At 54.0% G+C, this 18,354-nt stretch overlaps 1 protein-coding gene across 18 annotated transcripts in view; it reads left to right on the forward strand.

Annotated features, from left to right (window-relative positions):
• TNIP1 (TNFAIP3 interacting protein 1) overlaps nucleotides 1-18,354 on the forward strand; it is a 50,968-nt gene that overhangs the window by 9,138 nt on the left and 23,476 nt on the right. For 10 of the 18 annotated variants that reach the window (XM_014834399.3, XM_014834402.3, XM_070518034.1 and 7 more), the window contains exons 2-5: nucleotides 12,190-12,361; nucleotides 13,435-13,569; nucleotides 14,900-14,985; nucleotides 16,469-16,552. In XM_014834399.3, coding sequence (XP_014689885.1) covers nucleotides 12,226-12,361; nucleotides 13,435-13,569; nucleotides 14,900-14,985; nucleotides 16,469-16,552 — 441 coding nt within the window. In that variant the 5' untranslated portion in view covers nucleotides 12,190-12,225. The remainder of the gene's footprint in view (nucleotides 1-12,189; nucleotides 12,362-13,434; nucleotides 13,570-14,899; nucleotides 14,986-16,468; nucleotides 16,553-18,354) is intronic. The other 8 variants (XM_070518044.1, XM_070518042.1, XM_070518040.1 and 5 more) reach the window with 1 other exon arrangement.

Raw genomic sequence — 18,354 nt, forward strand, 5'->3', positions numbered from 1 at the left:
GCTGGGTAAGGGGTCAGTAAATGCTAGCGGCTGATCTTGTTAATGATGACACTCACGAGGATATCGAGAGGATTTCAGTAGGAGATGAGGAGGATGCTCTGACGTTCCGTGCTTTGGGATGACTTGCCTTTAACCCTCTGCTGTGGTGGACCATGCTGTGTCCTCTCTGGATGCGTCGCCCTTTGCTTTATCTAGGACATCTTTCCGTCCCTGTTTGGAATAGTGGAAGCTTCTATGTGGGAAGGGCTCAGAGGACCTCTGGCCCGAATTCCCTCAGCAGCCTCCAGCTCCCCAGCCCCTGCTTGGCCCCCACGCCCAGAGTCAGGGAGGTCTCTGCTTGCAGACACCCCCTTCCCGTGATGTTACTGATGGCTCGCTTTTGGGGGCCTGCCTCACCTGGGTACCAACGGGTTCTTCCTTTCTCTCCTCCTCTTTTTCCCCTCATTGCTCACCTGACCACTTGGAGGGTGTGCATCCAAGGGGAAGGAGAGAGAGAGGGCAGGAGTGTGGTGTCGTTAAAAAGAGTGCGCACCTGGCCACCAGGAGACCCAGGTTTGCCTGCCCTTGGTGTCACTACTGTCCCAGGTGGCCTTGAGCAGATCTCTCCCTTTGCTGGCTTTGGTGACCCAGCTGCAAAATGAAGGGCCTGCATTGGCTGGCGTCTGACCGGTGTTCTCGTCCAGCTCTAAGAACTCTGCAGCCCAGGGGTTGGGCCACCCTCTCTCTGGCTCCGGCAGTTTCTGATCTCCTCCCGCGAGCCAGGCCTTTCTGTGCCCACCTTCCAGCCTGCCGCTGCTGCACCTGCCTGCCCACTGTGCCTGCCCTCCTTTCCGCATCTCTCTTTGACAGGAGGGTGTCTGGGGCCCTCTGGAGAGTTGCAGGTGGAAGGTAGAGGGAAGCAGGGGGAAGCTCCTCTTCTGTGGGGAGCAGAGCTCCCCACCCCCCCAGAGACAGACCGTGGCAGCCAGCAAGGCCAGCCAGTTGCAGGAAGTGCTGGATGTTTTCCCCTCTGACTGGCCAAGGACAATCACTCTTGCCATAGGAGCTGGTGACTGGCCTGAGGAGCAGTGGGCTCTTGGTCTGAGGGCTGTCCCCCAGCAGGGCTGAACTCTTCTCTCCCCGAGGACCTCCCCTGAGAGCATTGACTGTGTTCTTGAGCAGCTATGGGGTGGACAAACCGGCCGGCCTAGGCAGATGTGTGTGCGGGGGCGGGCGGGGGGTGCTGTGGGACTCGTGTCACCAAGGAGTCATACTCAGAGGCCAGAGCTGGTATTTTTAGGGCGGGCGTGGGGGGTGTCCCATGAGTCAGGGGCCTCTGGTTTGGTCTCCACCCACACTGGAGAGTGCACTCCCCGCTCTGCACTGGCCCGCAGACTGTGGCCCTGTGCCTCCATCGTGGCCAGCTCCGTCAGCGATCTGAGGAGCCCTGGTCCCTCCACACCCCCACTTCTCCCTCTGCAAGTGCTACCCCCCATCCCAGCCCCTGGGAAGAGGAACAGGAGTCTGAGGATGGCAACACTGACTTTTAGAAAATATGAAGGAATCCTTCAGACGTAGAGGGTAACATGCAGACACCTGGGCATCCACCCATCTGGCTTAAGAAATAACACTTTGCCTGTGTACTGAAATTTCCCCCTCTGCTCCCCTCCAGAAGTAACAAGTGGTCTGAATTTAGAGTTTATTCTCTTGCATTTCTCTAGTTTTATTTTAAATATATGCATCTCTAAACGATATGTAATATTGTTTTGTATGTTTTAAATTATTATTTAAATGCTGTCATACTGTCTGTATTCTTCTGCAACTTGCGTGTTTTGCCTTGGTATTATATTTGTGAGATTCATCCATGTTTATATCTCTACCTCTGGTTCAGTCCGTTTTTCATGGCTGTGTAGTATTCCCTGGCATGAAATTGCCCCAATATATTTATTCATTTTCTTCTTCATTAGGTAGTTTCCAGCCTTTGCTGTTAAAACAAGACATCTTTGGCATTTATCTGAGTGGTCCTACCCAATTCCAGCCGTCCCCTTCCCAGCGTTATCACTGACAACCATTATGGCTCCTGTTGGGGGAGCACTTGAAGGTCCACAGAGAGCTCTACGGTTTCTAGTTGGTCCTCACAGCATTTCTGTAGGGAGAAGGAAGGACAGTGAGACCTGCTCAGGGTCACCTGGCGAGGGAGCAGAGCCAGGATTTGAACCCATTAAACCGTCTTTCCATCATATTTGGCATAAGAGGAATTCTCAAAAGTTGTCTTCTTCCCCCTTGGAGTGGGGAGTACAAGGTTGGAGAAACCCTTCATCCGATAAACCAGCTTTGGGCATACTGGGGACAGTCGAGTCACCCATCCCTTTTGTCCCAAGGTTGGGCCTAGTGCCCTTTGTCCCTGTAGCTGAGAGTTGAGGCACTGCCCCTGGGCTAAGTGAGGTGCCAGCTGCTGGGAGGGAAGCCAGGCTTCTAGGCATGAGTGTGTGCCCCGTGGAGCCCAGGAGCCGAGCAGGGGCGTGCAGGGGCAGAAGGGACGTGGGCTGGCATTGCTTGAGCTGCCTTCTCAGCCCTTCTTAGGAGCTGTTGGCAGTGGGGAGCACAGGGCGGGGACCAGTGATGTGATGATTAGCTGGGGGTTCTGCTTTGTCCCTTGGGAGCTCTGCGGCCTTGAGCCAAGCTCTGTACCTGTCTGGACTCGACTGCCTCTCCAGCAGAGCAGGGGTGAGGCCTGGTGTGAGGACCCACGGGCAGTGGGCGGGAAGCCTCGCACTTGTTCCCTGCTGAGGGGGTCATCCAAAGTCCGCTGCTTCTCTTCCTGCCTTGGTCACCTCAAGGCCAGCCCTGACCTTCCTGAAGGCGGATCCTTTCCGGCAGGTTCCAGGTTGAAACTCTCCTCTACAGTTACAGGTTTCCCTTGTAAAGAGTTAAACAATTGCAGGTAAAATAGAAGTTTCTTTTGATTCCGGTACCCTGTCCCAAGTCCTTCTCTAGAGCTGTCTACTAGGGACGGTTTGGTGTGTACTTTTCCAGACCTTTTTTTAAAGATTTTATTTTTTTCTTTTTTTCCCCAAAGCCCCCCGGTACGTAGTTGTGTATTTTTAGTTGTGGGTCCCTCTAGTTGTGGTATGTAGGATGCCGTCTCAGCATGGCTTGTTGAGCATGTCTGCGCCCAGGATTTGAACTGGCAAAACCCTTGGCCGCCAAAGCCCAGTTAAGTGAGCTTAACCACTGGGCCATGGGTCTGGCCCCCAGAACTTTTTTTTTTAATACACACTTAAGATTATATATATATATATGTGTATATACGCACATACATACAAACACACACACACACACATATATATGTAGTTGTGTGGTTTTGTTTAAAAAAGTAGCATCCTCTTACACATATAAATCTATATTTTGCTTTTTTCCTTTAGAGATATTTTGTGGGTATCTTTCTGTTGCTCCATTCTTTTTGATGGCTGCATGGTATTCCATCGAATACTATAGTTCATTAAGCCAATCCTCTCTTGATGGACATTCAGGACATTTTTGCTGTTGCAAAGCATGTGGCAGTGCATATCTTTGTCCAGCCCCTGTGTACAGTGAGGCAAAGATTTCTAGATTCTTAGATAGGAGGTTATTGAATCAGTCAGTTACCTCTGGCCCTTTAGATAATTGAAACCTCCTCAAGCATACTTTTCTATGAGAGAACTTTGTTCTCAGCCACTGAGGCATACAAGCCGGTTTTGACATCATTGAGGAAGGACACTCTTTACTGCGGGTGACCCAGCTATAAGAAAAGCCAGTATATCCAAGGTTACATCAATAGAAATGAGGGTAGAGGTGAAAGTTCCGCTGTTTGGTCAGGCAAACCACACCTGAAGTGTTGTGTCCAGTTTCAGGACCAGCTACAGGTGGGTGGGGTGGAGGGCTGAGGGGGCGGCTGGGCAGGGGTCTGGAAGCAGTCCCTGTGAGGAGCAGTGCAAGGAACAAGGGCCGTCAGCCACCGGAGAACGCTGCCGCCTCCAGATCTCCTCAGGGCTGAGACAGAGCAGAGGGGCATCTTGTTCCTTATTCTGGGGACCCCAGAGAGCAGAGCGGGGGAAGTGGAAGCAGAACTGGGAGTAGCCCAACTCCAGCCAGTGCTGGCTGCCCAGGGAGGCTCCTTGGGGAGGAAGTTGCTGAGCTCCTGGTCACTGAAGCTGGTCAACGGTAGTCCCCTGGGGACTGGATTGCACAGGCCTGAATTTCCCCTGAGCTTCCTTCCAGCCTGAGATTCTAAGCCCTGGTGACAGCAGGCGATCGGGGCACACTGACCTGGCTGCATACAAAGTTAGAGACATGTGGAGGCAGGCCCTGGGAACTTGGGGTCAAGGTCCAGAGAGCCAGACAGCTGGGCTGGTTTCCTCCCCTGAGCTGCAGCCTGTTGCCTCTCAGGCAGTGCCGGCCAGTGGAAAGGGCACTGGTGGTGGAGTCTGATAGGTCGAGGGTGGATTCTGCCACTAACCAGCTGTGTGTCCTTAGGCAAGTGACTTAACGTCTCTGAGTCTGCTTCCTCATCTGAAAAATAGAGATAATGCTGTCTATCCTAGAGGACTGGTTTCCTTGCTAGAAAATAGGGATACTAATTTTTATCTCTGTGTGGTGAGAAGAAAATGAGGTCATACGCGTAAAGATGCAGCCCAGTGCTTGGCATGTGGTAGCACTTAACAGCTGTCAGGCCCTCTCCCAGCTTTAGTTAGATGCTGCCTGGCCTTCTTTCGCAGTTGTTCCAGCCAGCTGAGGGCTCTGGTCCACCCCTCTTTATCCCCAGGCCAGTGGTGTGGAGCCTGAGTCTTGGAGGCTGAGTGGCGGCAGTGGGCTCCCTCTGTGGGGAGTCAGTGGAGGGGAGGGGAGGGAGGGGACACGGGGGAGATGTGTGCCGTGTCTGAGGGACACAGCCCTCAGGCTGGCTGGAGTCTGGGTGCGTGTCAGGGAGGAGGGCAGGACCCGGCAAAGGGCTGCAGACATCGTTGGGGTTTCTGACTGCTCTTGACGGGGCAACAGCAGCCCTGATAGCACTGTGGGAAGTCTAATGGATCAGGGAAGTCCACCCGGCTGTTAGGATGGATTGGAGCTGGGGAGAGTAACCCCTCCAGGTCAGAAGGTTCTAGAAAGGGGTGACTGTAACTGGCAAGTTCTGCAATGTTAGAACTAGACGGGGCCTTGAAGATTGTCTAGTCTACCCTACTGTGTTATATTGTTGCTATTGTCTAGCCTACCCTACTATGTTATATTATTACTATTGTTGCAAACCCCTCCTTTTAGGAAACTGAGGGCTTGACTACATCCCCCGAGTCCTGAGCCCCAGTTCCTCACAGCGTAGCCTCGCCTGCAGCCTCTTCATTACCCAAGTGGTTGCAAAGACTAAGTCCTTGGCTCCTCGCTGGCAAGGATGCCGGGTGGGCTCCCTGGGTACGCGCCGTCTAAAGTCAGTGCTGTGTCTTTGCTGACAGTCCTCAAGAGGCCGCAGGCTGCCCCTGGGTGGATGGCCCTGGGGCCACAGTTCCCTGACTGTGAGGGGGTGGGGAGGACTGGAGGTCATCATCGTAACCCGTGAACGTGGACAGATCTTGCTTCGTTTGCGAGGTGCTCTTGTGCCGCCTCGCTTCTTCTGATCCTTGGGGGAATTGCAGGCTATTTCCGTGTACGGTCGAGGAAAATGAGGCTCCGAGGATTGCCGGTCTTTCATAAGTGTGGTCCTGTGGTCCGTGGGCTGCCTGTAGCTCCATCTTCACGAGCCGTGTTGGTATACCCGTGTCCCTGCTTCACGGTTATTTGCAGTTACCAGAAATTAAGTGGATGCCACGGCCTAGCTTAGTGAGGAACCTAAAAACTCTGTTGAAAGAGGGACTATGTGAGGGGGAGACTTGGCCCTTAGCTCAGCTGGGCGCGGTCATGGGGCTGCCTCAACTTTCTACTAAGAACCTGCTGTGTGTTGGGTACTTAGCTTGGTACTATACACCCATTATTATTAGTGGTATTGAAATATTATTATAAAATGAATACTCTTCTCATTAAATAAATCAAATAATCAGGAAGTAGAAACTGAGAACCCCTTTCCAACTGCATACGTATTGTTTCATCTCATTTCTTTAATCTGACACCAGGTAGGTTCTGTTATTATTCCTGTTCTGCAGATGAGGCAGCTGAGGCTCAGGAAAGGGGAGGGACTGGTCCAGGATCACACAGCCTGCAGGGGTGGGCAGAGCTGGGACTAGGGTGAGGCAAGTGCTGGTGAGGCCCCCCAGGGGCCACAGAGAAGGGGGGCTCCCACTCAGGGCCACGGGCCTGCAGGCCTCACTGTAGAGCCCGTCCTGTTTCGACCGTTATTACTTCCCAACTCCTAGGCTGTCTCATCTCCAGTGTGCCCCATCCTCTCTCTTTGCTTGGCAGGCTGCTGGCTCCTGGGGCTTGGTCTCTGCCGGTCCTTAGGCCAGCTGTAAGACATCAGCTGGTTTCTCTCCAGTCCAGGCTCCTCGCTTCGCGCACGAGGGAACTGAGGTGCAGGGAGCGGATGGGCTCGCCCGTGGCCATGAGAGCGGGCAGCAGAGTAGAGGCCAGGACTTCTCACTTTCTGTCCTGTGCTTTCCTTCCTGGAAAGCCTTCCCTTCACCCTTCCATCACCCCTACCCACCAGCATCCCTGGCAGCCCCTGCCTCTGCCTGAGGAGGTGGCCGTTGGCTGCCATGACCTCCCTCCCGACTTCCAAGACCAGCAATCGGCTCGTGCTTTTCCCTGTGGGGCAGGGAGAACTTCGCTTCTCCCAGGGGTGCAGGGTATAGCTCGCCCCAGGATGCAGCCAGTGCCCAGTGGCATTAGATCGGGCTGATTAAGTTCCCAGGTGGGCCTCAGTTTCCTCATCTGTCAAACAGACATCAGCCCTGCCTTCTTCCCAAGGCTGTGTGACAATCAGACAGAAAAACAATGCTTGAGAAACTACTAGGTATTTTGCAAATGTTGCTGGCTATGCAAATCCATATCATGTGGGGGGCCTGGGAGCCCCCCTAGTTAGCACGTGGCTAATCTCAAGACGGCCTCAGGTGGGCGAAGCATTTCAGTGCAGAGGCTGGAATGTAAATTTAACTCCGAATCTAGCCTTTTTCAGCGGTCTTCTCCAGTGGAGGCTTTGATTTGGGCCCACGCTCCCACCCTCCTCAGACCCCCTTAGCTGCTCGTCTGTCTCTGTGTCACACCACCAGCTCCTCCTCTTTTAGGCTGACAGCTCCCTCCGTTAAAACAGCATCACTTCCGTCTTCACACTCTGTGTGCCCCCTTCTGCCCCCAAACCGAGCCTCTCTGGTTCCTGCAGGCGCTGCCAGGCCCCTCGGGGAGGCCCTCCTCAGCTGAGCTCTTGTTCTGGAACAAGGACTGAGTTCGCTGCCTCTTCACCACCGGCTCTTTCTGTTTTGGGAAGGTGGGTTGGTGTCCCACTGCTGGTGGGTCCCCTGCTGATCTGCAGCTGCTAGAACTGGGCCCAGCTGGAGATGGCCAGACCTCGCAGGAACAAGGCAGGAGAGTGGGGGCCTCTACTATGCAGTGGGATCCAGACGCAGGAGTATAAATGGAGGGCGGGGGCAGTGGGCAGACTGGAGAGAGCGCAGGGACCTTCTGGTTCCAGCTCCATCCTGATTTTTTGTGTGACCTTGGTCTTTGTGCTCTGGGCCCTGACTCAGTGCCCTCACACAATGAGGGAGAGTCCGATGAGCTCATGCCCCAGGATGCCTAGGTGCTGATCCGGCATTGCCCCGTGCAGCCCGGCCCACGGCTCCTTTCACCTTTGCACACACGCTCGGTGGCCTTTGATGGATGGACGGGAAATGCGCCGGCAGCCTGGGGGTCAGGGGAGCGACGCAGCCCCTCGTTCAGAGCCTCTGAACGCCTGGTGACGGGGACTCGCCTGGTTGCCCTTGGAGATTCCTGTGCGGCTCTGTCATCCTGGGAATGATTCCCCTCTCCAGGAAAGGTTATACAAACCAAACTGACCGGGAGGAGAGTTCCCATCTGCCCAGCAGTCATCTTGGAACTGCCGATGGCCATCTGGGCATGAGGTCAGCAGACGCGGAAATTCCCCATTTCTCTCTTGGTGTTTCTTTCCTCCAGAAGCCCAGGCTGTCCCTTGGGTGGCTCCTCTGATCTCCAGAGAGGGTTTTCGCACAGTAGACTGTTTCGTCTGGGCTCCCTCTGCCCACCCCCCGGCAGCCTATTCTCTCCCCCGCCCCCGGGCTCTGCCCAGCGAGGCTGGAGTCGAGGAGCATGCCCTGCCTGCCCCTCTTTTGCTTCCGCTGACCCTGCTTCCCTGGTGGCTCCCCAGGGCTGAGGGTGAGCCTGAGCGTTTCGTGGTTTGGAGGATGTGGAGATGGGTTTCAGTTCCTGTGTCCTGCATCCTGCTCTGCACTTGGCTTACATCTGGGCATCTCTGAGGGAGCATGGCTGTGCCAGCCCTGATCCTAGAAGTGTATGGTCGTCCAGAGTGCCCCTGGTCAGCAGGTCCCGGCCAGGCTCTTGGGATGTTTGCATCTGGCCTCTCTGGAGGCAGGAGCAGAGGCAGGGCCTCCTGGTCCTCTCTGCCTTTCTGCTCTGATTAGAGGTTTATTGAGGCTCCATTCTGGACCACTCTGAATAGACCTTAGGAGACAAGATGGACTCGGCCCCTGCTCTCATGGAGTTTCTAATCTACTGGGCAAGCAAGATGTGGAGTAAAAACATGTCTCACTCATCACACAATGTCAACCGTGAGTTCTGTTAGGGTGAATGTGGAGTGCTGAGCAGGAACCAGGACTCCTGCTGCCACTATCACCAAAGGTGGCTGCAAGCTCCTTCCAGCTCTCGCTCTCCCTGTTTGTGAACTTGATTCAGCCCTCAGTCGTGGCTCGCCTTCCAAGTGCCAGACCTGTGCTGGTGACAGAGATGACTAAAGCACGCTCCTCCCTCCAGGAAACTCTCAGTCCCGTGCGCAAACGGTCACACCAGTCAAGCACACTCCGTACTGTACCTGGCAGTCAGTGCTTTGCTGGGGAGGCACATGAGGAGAGGGGGGAGCACAGAGGAAGGACCCCCGCCATGTCTCCCAGCGTTTTTGAGCACCTTGCTGTGTGCCAGTCTTTGTGCCAAGTGCTTTACCCCCACTGTGTCTTGATCTGCTGAACACTCCAGTGCCTGGTTGCTCTGCTGTGTAACGTTGACCTTTCAAGGTACAAACAAGTCCCCCTGGGAAGCTGAGTGATGACTTGTGTCGGCAGGTGGACAGCTGTCCTTTCCTCCATGGGGCCCAGAGGGTGTGGGTGTCGAAGTGTTGTTCATCTTCTGTTTGTCAGTCTTTGGGGGAGGGGCCCTGCTTGCCGGAACGGTGTTTTTCTTTCTGGCCCACGTCATCCCATAAGGGCAAATAAGTGAGGGGGAGAGAGGGGCATACCTCAGTGTGTCCAGCTCAGTGGTCCTGTGAGAGTACACTCTGGACTCAGACTGCACTCAACTGTCTAGAATCATCCTGAATGGAATGTTAGAGAAGTAGGAGGAGATGGTGGCAGGGGCCAGTAATGGGGACCTTCAGGGCAAAATCCCTGTTATTTCTTGTGCTACCGGGGCGGGGGGGACAGTCCAGAGAGGGCCCCTAGCCTGGCGTCCCCCTGCAAACGGGCTTGAACCCACCATCTGCCGCTCCGGCCTGAGTCTTGATTGGGGAGCTGTGAGAGTCTGGCAGGGGGTTCGCTCAGCTTTCTCAGGCAGGCAGGGCTGCGTTTGCGTCTTGGCTCTCTCGTGCTGACTGTGTCCAGTAGTCCCCGCTTATCCGCAGGGGACACCTTCCAAGACCCCCTGGTGGATGCCTGAAACCACAGATAGTACCGAGCCCTATGTATACTGTGTTTTTTCCAGTAGTAGTTACGTGTTTGAGGTGTGCCAGCAAAACTAGCGTGAATTTCTGTTTTTCTTCTTCACAATTTCATGAATAGAAGATTCATTCTTACCGTAGATCTTAGCAACCTCAGCGTATGATTTTTTTTCTTTCCTTATTAGGTCAAGAACTTTCTCCTTTTCACTTAAAGGAAGCACCTTACAGCTTCTCTTTGGCATATCCGAATCGCCAGCATCACTACTCTTGTGCTTTGGGGCCATTATTCAGTAAACTAAGGGTGACTTGAACACAGGCTCTGTGATACTGCGACGGTCAATCTGATAACCAAGACCACTGCGGGGACTCACAGGCAGGTGGCGTACACAGCGTGGATGCTGGGCCCAGGGAGGGTTCACGTCCCGGGCAGGATGGAGCGGACGGTGTGGGATTTCATCACACTACTCGGAACGGTGCACAATTGAAAACTCATGAGTTGTTTGTTTTTGGAATTTTCCGTTTAATGTTTTTGAACTGTGGTTGACTGCGGGTAACTGAAACCATGGAAAGTGAAACAGTGGAGAAGAGGGGAGTGCTGTAACCCTGGCTGAGTTACGTAACCTCGCTGAGCCTCCCTTATCAAATGAGCATAACTAAGTATGGATCTTGGGGTTGTCGTGCAGCTTAGCTGAAGGGATGCTTCCGAAGCGTTTAATGCAGTGTCTGGCAAGCAGATGTTGAAGGAATGGTGGCTGTGGTTATTAGTCCTTTTTCACTCTTTTCTCTCAGTGAGCTCTGTGTGGGTCCTCGAAGGGCCTTTGAGGATTCCTGACAAACAGTTTTTGCCCTGGGGGTGGTGACTAAGTCCTTCTGAGGTCCCCGGTGGAGGCCTTTGGAGCTCTTTCGTGTTGGCGAGCTCTTTGTAGGGCTGGAAGCTGGATCAGTTTTTCAGCCTCAGGGCCTTTGCACTTACTGTCCCCTCTTCCTATAATAGTCTTCCTCCAGATATCTGTGTGGCTAGTTCCCTCTCCTCCTTCAGGTCTCTGCTAAAATGAAAGTCCCGGCCTCAAACTTTCCTGCTTAATTTTTGTCCATAGATGGTTTCATCACCCCTAATACTGTGTTTACCCACCTATCCATCTGTAAGCTCCATCAGAGGTTCATGTCTGTTTTGTTTGATGATAATTTCCAAGCACCTAGACTAGGACCCAGCACAGAGTAGATGCCCAATAAATAATTGTTGGATGAATGAAGGAGTGAGTGCAAGAAAGAAGTTGCTCTGCAAAGTCACAGAACTAGGATTCTGAAGTCACTTCACAGAGTAATTTCAAATGAAATAAAGCAGATGAGATTGAACAGACTAATGCAGAACACCTGCAGCACGGGTAGGTCGTGGTTCGATGGAAAATTCTTCTGTTCATTAAAACCGGAAGGGACAGACCCTACATGATGTGAGACTGAAGGAGGAGGGTGGCAGTGTCGATTAGTTTATTAAACACAGTCAGGGTTTTTCCTCCTCTTCTTTCTTTTAAAAAAGGTAATGTGCATGTACATGGAACTTTGGATTGGATTGACTTGCGTATCCCTTAGGGCACGAGCATTTCACTGTAGAGATCACTGATTGAGTGTAAGGCTTTCATTTCCCCTCCTCAGAGAGGGGAAGGGGCTGCACGATCCCACAGTGAGTTGATGGATAGACCTTTTATTCATTAAGTCAGTGTTTATTGGGCATTCATGTCACAGTTAATACCATGCTGGGTGCTGAGGATGCAGTGAGCCAGCATCCCTCTCCTTTGGGACCCCGTCGACAGGATATGAACTCAACTTGTTTCATTTATTTTTTTGGTGAGGATGGTTGTCACTGAGCTAACATCTGTGCCATCTTCCTCTATTTTTTGTGTATGGGAGGCCACTACAGCATGACTTGACAAGCAGTGTGTAGGTCTGTACCCGGGATCTGAATCCGTAAACCCTGGGCTGCCAAAACGGAGCATGCGAACTTAACCCCTACGCCACTGGGTTGGCTCCATGAACTCAAGTTTTTTGACTCCCAGTTCAGTGCTCTTCCTGTACTCCACATTGCACCTCACAGTTGATTGCTGTTCCAAATGAACCAGCAGTGCAGTGAGGCTGTTAAAAGAAATTGATGCCATTCTTAGGTTGCATTAATAGAGGCAGAGTGTCCCGATCAAAGGAGGTGACTGTCCTGCTCTGCTGTACGGTGGACAGACCAGCCTGAAGTGCTGTGTTCTCTTCTGGGTTGTGGGGACTGCCTTCTGGGGCACTGATTGACTAGGATGCCTCAATGGCCCGGCCAGCCCCCTGATATATTGCTGTTGTCCTTACAGCCAGGTGGGCACCACTCCAGGGGCTGAGCCACCCTCATGGAAGGGAGAGGACCATACCGGATCTACGACCCTGGGGGCAGCGTGCCTCCGGGAGAGGCGTCGGCGGCTTTTGAGCGCCTAGTGGAGGAGAATTCCCGACTGAAGGAAAAAATGCAAGGGATAAAGATGTTAGGTAAAGCAGACCGTGCACTCTCCCGCAGGCCTTGTCCCTGCAGCGCCGGCCACGTGGGCCTCTGCCCCAGCATCCCTCTGTCCCTCCCGGTCCCACATTGGCACCTGCCCTGCAGCTGGGTCTTCATGCTCTTCTGTAGCGTGGTGGGCCCTTTCCCAGCCCTGAATCCCCAGCACCCCAGAACCGCGATGACAGGACTCAGAATACTGTAAGGGGCCAAGAAGGAGGCACGGAGCTGGAGAGAGGGAGCTGGAAGACCCCGTTTGTGGACATGGAAACGGGGGGGGGGGGGGGGGGGCGGTCCCTTGGTTCTCCTTCCCGGGCTTTTGCTCCAGCTGTCACATGGCCTAGAGCAAGCCTACTCGCCTCCATGTGACTGAGTCGCCCCTCCGTCAGCACCCAGCTCAGATGCCGTCTCCTCCGTGTGAGGCATTGTTGATGTCCCCATCCAGAGGGCTCTCTTTCCTCCAAGCTCCTACAACTACTCCTTTGTCTTGCTCCACCTTCTCTGGTCTCAGGCTTTGGGGACGAGCACAACTCCCCGATTTTCCAAATACTTTCTCCTTGCCTGGCAGATCTCTGCTTGGATGGCAGACGGGGGAGGGAGGCTGGAGTTTCCCCTTCCCCACCTGTCGGAAAAGGAAAACTGAGGCCCCGAGGGGCGGTATTATGGAGGGTCTCCTCCCTGGAGGCAAGCCCTGACTGTGGGGTGTAGGCTGTGGGTACCCCAGGATGCCATGATCGTAGGCCTAACAGAGCCCCTGGCTTTCTATGGAGTCCTCGGCCAGGTGTGGTGGGAGTGGGGCCAGAAAAGGGTGCTGGGGGCCAGGAGTTTGTTCTAGATTCCCCTACACTCCTTTTTCCCTGACTGCAGGGCCCACTTCCTTATCTGGCCTGTTTCTGGCAGGGAGCTAGAATGATGTGTGTCCCACTCAGCCCACAAGGCGATGGTGGCACCGAAGCCCAGGGCCCAGAGAGCCAGGCAGAAGCAGGCTTAGGGCGCGGGGCTGGGAGCAGCAGTGCACTGAGCTGAGCGATTCCTCTCGCTCCTGCTTTCCCCTCTGTGTCCCCAGGGGAGCTTCTGGAAGAGTCTCAGATGGAAGCATCCAGGCTGCGGCAGAAGGCAGAGGAGCTGGTCAAGGACGGTGAGCTGCTCCCACCTCCGTCTCCGTCTTTGGCCTCCTTCGACCACCTGGCTGAGCTCACAGGTACGTGGGGCCCGGGTTGTCTTCTACTTTTCCCCGCACTCCTGGCTCTCCACACCCTTAACAGGGGACCTTCTCCCTTCCTACTCAGAAATCCACATCTCCCTCGTTTATCCTTAGGCCACAGACCATCCTCCCAATCATGTTTTGGCTACAGAATCCCGAGAAGGTCAGGTTTGGAAGGGACTTCAAAATAATCTTGTCCAAAAATGGCTGGTGACTCAGCACCCCTGAGGCCCTGGCAGACACTGGTGGTAGATCACAACTGTCCACTGCACCTGAGAGGTGGCTCCGGGATCTTTGTCAGCATATTTATTCAGCAGATATTTGATGAGCAGCTACTATGTGCCAGGCCCAGGGCTCCAGGCAGCTACTTTGGTTTATGCAGAGCTGGCAAAGGAATCAGAAGCTCTCTGGTCTGGCCCCCTCCTTCCATATTACATTTGGGGAAGCTGAGACCCATGGAAGAAGCTGGACTTGCCTGCTGCTATGTATTTCAGATGTGAGGTTGCATATATGCTGCGTATTACAGGAGAACATTGACTGTGACTAAGGGTTAAAGTCTTGTGTGTGGTCACCATGCATTCCTGTGGCGCATCTCCAAGTCCAGGGCAAGGTGGGAAGTGGAGGGAAGCGGTCCCCACCCCTGGGGCTAAGGTTGCCTCCTGCTGCAGCCCCGCCTGCGGTCCCGGCCCAGGCCAGTGCGCCAGCCTTCCATTTGGCTGGTGGTTCCATGTGCTGAATGGACAAATGGAGGAAAGTGATGATGTCTGAGTCATCTGTGCTGCAGTCAGGGGGCGTAGTCAGCCACCACTTGTCCCTTCAGCAGTGTCTTCTGAGTCCCAGATTGGTGCCAGGCTAGAGCCCAAGGAGGTGGGGGAGGGAGAGCCAAGTCTGAGTCCTGGTTTTGCAGTTCCTGACTCTGTGACTGTGAGCCAGGTGGTGACCTTTCCACACCTCAGTTTCCTTATCTTTAAAATGGGGATACAGAGCTGTCATGAGCATCCACTGAGATAAAAAATATTATAAAAACACTTCGTTAATTGTAAATTGTCATCCCTGTCATCACTGAGGCAGGTCCAGGGTAGCAAGGAGCAGCGGCCACCTTGGGATTTTCCCGGCAAGTCCAGGGAAGGTAGTCTTTCTGCCCAGGTTCTGTCCCCATCCTTCCACGGCCAGTTGTTTTCCCAGGCTCTCTGGCCCCGTGGGACCTCCTCCCATTTGCCCAGACTCAAGTCGGGAACTCTGTGGGAGAACCCTTCTGGCCAGGGCTGTCCTCCAGGAGATGGTCCCCTTTCCCTGCTGCTCACCCATGTTTTTCTCAATTCTCTAGAAAAGGATGCAGACGTCCCAGCACCCCCCGCTGACCCCGCACACCCCAACGAGAAGCCAGAGCCAGTCCAGAAACCTCCATCCAGCGTAAGTTGCATTTGCAGTCGCAGCTGAAGGTTGCCTGGACTTTAAGGTCCTGTTGGCAGATCCAGGAATGTGAAGAGAGAGGGGTGGGGTCAAGAAGCCTGAGTTCTAACTTGCTGGGTGATATTGGGCAAGTTGATCTCAATCTCTTTGGGGCCTTGGTTTCCCCGTTTTCAAAGGAAGGTCATAGTTAAAACTTACCAGGAAGACCCTTGTGTGCACAGGGAATTCTCCCGTTTACTAAGTTGTGCAATGTTAACTGATGTGTAATGTTGACTGAGCACAGTGCTCGGAAAACAGATGGCTGTGACGTGGAACTCACATCTCAAAGGGGGCTTGGGAACTGTCTTCTAGAGATTTGCCATGAGAAGTTTTGCTTGGTCTCCTAAGACTGGAAGGGACCCAAGTGATCATATCGTTTAGCATCTTCATCCTACAGATCAGGTCCAGAGAGAGAAGAGCATTTTCCAAGGTCACGCAAACACTGAGGGAAGGTAGAGGTCAACGGGAGTTTCTAAGGCAGGGTCAAGATCCAGAGCTGGGTTCTTGGCGGCCATGAGGCTCAGCAGAAACTGAGCACAGAGATTCTCCCATCCGTCTGCCCTTTCGTGGACGAAGGAAGGCTGGCATAGTCTTTGTAGACCAGGTTTAATAGCAATCCCAGAGCCACTTGCTGGTTCAGAGGGCCCATTGGCCTATCCATTGGTTGAAAACCAGTACCTTTGCTTGCAATGGCTGAGAGATGTGAGAACGTCTGGGTGTCCTTGGCCACCCTGGATTTGGGTGAATCCTGAAGAAGTCTCTCCAGATTTGTTGGCACATCTTTGGGACTTATCCCAGATCAGTCTGCTCCTCTGGGACCTCCGGGACAGGGTCGGCAAGGCTGGCACAGGACCACTTGGCAGTAGCCATACCAACTGTGTGTTCTCCAGGCGACCAGCCCGTGAGCCCTGGCCTGGGAGACGGCTCTGGTGCTGTAGCAGGGGTGTTGGGTTTGCACTGCTTGGGTACAGTCCCTACTTTTGCCTTAACTAACGATGTTCCCTCAGTTTCCTCATCTGTCTACAGGGGATGTAACCCTCTGACTGCTCCGTGGGTTGCTTTGAGAAATAATGGAGTTCACGAAAATCTTTTAAAAGTGCAAGGCCTTTAAGAAAAATACAATCCTGAAGTGCTAGCAGTTCAAGGTCAGCTGGTCAACATCTCCGTTTTACAGATGGGGAAACTGGCCGCAAAAAGGACATGACATCATATTACACAGTGGGCCGCAGGCAGCCTGGGACTCCTGCTTTGTGGTCTCACATGAAATGAAGTGTAACTGCCCCGTGAGCCCAGCCTCCGCACGCAGGGGCTGCCCGAGTGATTCGGATGTGAGAGGGCTTTGGTCCTTCCATTCTCTGCCCCCTCGCTGCTCTCAGCTGCGGGGCCTCAGGGGAGGGGCCAGGAGTTTTCATCTCAGGCAGCCTCTTCCCCCCTTTCTGCACAGGGCTCCTCCTCTGAATTTGAAGTGGTCCCCACCGATGACCAGAATTCACCACCAGAGAGTGGCAGCCGCACCAGGAACACGATGGTGAGTGGATGGCAGGTCCCCGGGCATGTCCCACGTCTCCTCTCTGTTTCACTCACCCAGCCCTGGGTGAGGGCCACTGGACCCGCACAGGTCCCTTGGGCACCCTGGAGTCACTTGGGGATACACGAGGGGCCAGAGCAGGGGATGCTTCTCGCTCACATATGCAAATCCCTGGCTGGTGACTTCCCCGACTTGGGCCGCACAGGCACCCGGCCATTGTGAAAGCCTGGGCACAGTGCCAGCCCCCTTGTCTCCACCAATGCAGGGCACCTCACACACTGTGACTCAGCCTTCGGGCCACCGAGCCCAGGTAGAGTGGAGAGGGTCCGAGAGGCCCAGAGCGGCTCAAGGCAGGTGACCTCCCCTTCTGTGCAGGCGTGCTGTTCCTCCCAGCCTCCCCTTCAGGGCGTCCAGGTAGGACGTTAAACGTTTCACACACAGGTACACGTGCACACACACTCATTCTCTCACTCCTCCAGCTCGGGGCTGTCCACCCAGCATCCTCATTCTGTCCCTTACCCTACTTGCTGCCTTTATTCCAGTGATGTCCTGCTTTATCTTACAGTGGCAGGCTTATTGGAGAACCATTGCAAGGGCAAAAGGTCTGGAACATTCTTCAAAAGTCTTCAAGTCTTATTCTCTCCTCCTTCTCTCTCCCTCCCCACTTTGAGACTTTTTGTCTGTTATGTAGGCAGTAAGTGAGCTGACCTTACTTCACTGACGCCTTGGTCCCCGCTGCCTCGTTCCACCAAGGATTTGAGGGACAAATGTTGCTAATTTGGTTCACTGATTGCATCTTGTGTCTGTCGGTCCCCAGTGCAAGTTCCCCATCAAGTGGTCTGGTCATCCAGCTTACACTAGCATGCCTTCAGTGACGAGGGGCTCATCACCACACCAGGCAGCTCTGAGTATTAGAAAGGTTCTGTGTTTTGTATCCTGGGAAGTTCTGTCCCTTTGTCTGGTCCCTAAGGGCCCTGAGAAGCTGGCTGAGGAGGCAAGATGACCCTGCTCAGAAAATCTTTCACTCTTTGATCTTAGACCAGTAACTTCATCTTGTTAATAAGTTCATCCTATCCCCACCATGTGCCTGGGCTGTGCTGAGCAAAGACAAGACAGCCTCCCTGCCCCTCTGGGAGCTTGTCGCCCTCGTTGGAGAAATCAGAGGAATAAAGCAATTCATGAGCCATACACAGAGCAGCATCGCCACCTCCGATCCTTTGTGGAAAGAGGCATTGGGGGGCTGAGTGCAGGATTGAGGTAGCAGCGTTAACTCCTATTAGAATAAGGTGCTCACAATGTTACAGGGGCATTCACAGAGTGCCATGGTGTGGCTTTGGGGCATTTCTACTGTGGCAGAGTTCAGAGGTCAGTGCGACAGAGCACCAGATCAAAAGTCAGGAGGCCTAGTTCCAGTCCTGACTCTGCCACTGACTCACTGGGTGGCTTGGGGCAGGGTCCGTCTCTCCAGAGCTTGGTTTCCCAGCCTGCACCCTGAGGCCCCTCATGGCTCTGATGTCCTGTGACTCCCATGGATGTTAGGGGAAGCCTGCTAGAGGAGCTGCGGCGTGGGCAGGGCGGGGAAACATGAACAGAGGGCTCACTGCGGGAGGGAAGAATGAGGAGCCGCAGGGCCTGGTGCGTGGGGCTCTGGCCAGGAAGATGAGGACTTGGACGCCTGGCAGGGGGCCTGGGCTTGGCAGTTAGTTGTCAGGTGCCCCTGTGGGCCTTGGGCACGGTGGTGGCATAACCAAGGCACTGTCTTTGATAAGAGTATTCTAGACAGAGGGGAGGTGGAGAAAGAG

The sequence above is a fragment of the Equus asinus genome, chromosome 9 (assembly GCF_041296235.1).
Source record: "Equus asinus isolate D_3611 breed Donkey chromosome 9, EquAss-T2T_v2, whole genome shotgun sequence".
In the NCBI taxonomy this organism is placed as follows: domain Eukaryota; kingdom Metazoa; phylum Chordata; class Mammalia; order Perissodactyla; family Equidae; genus Equus; species Equus asinus.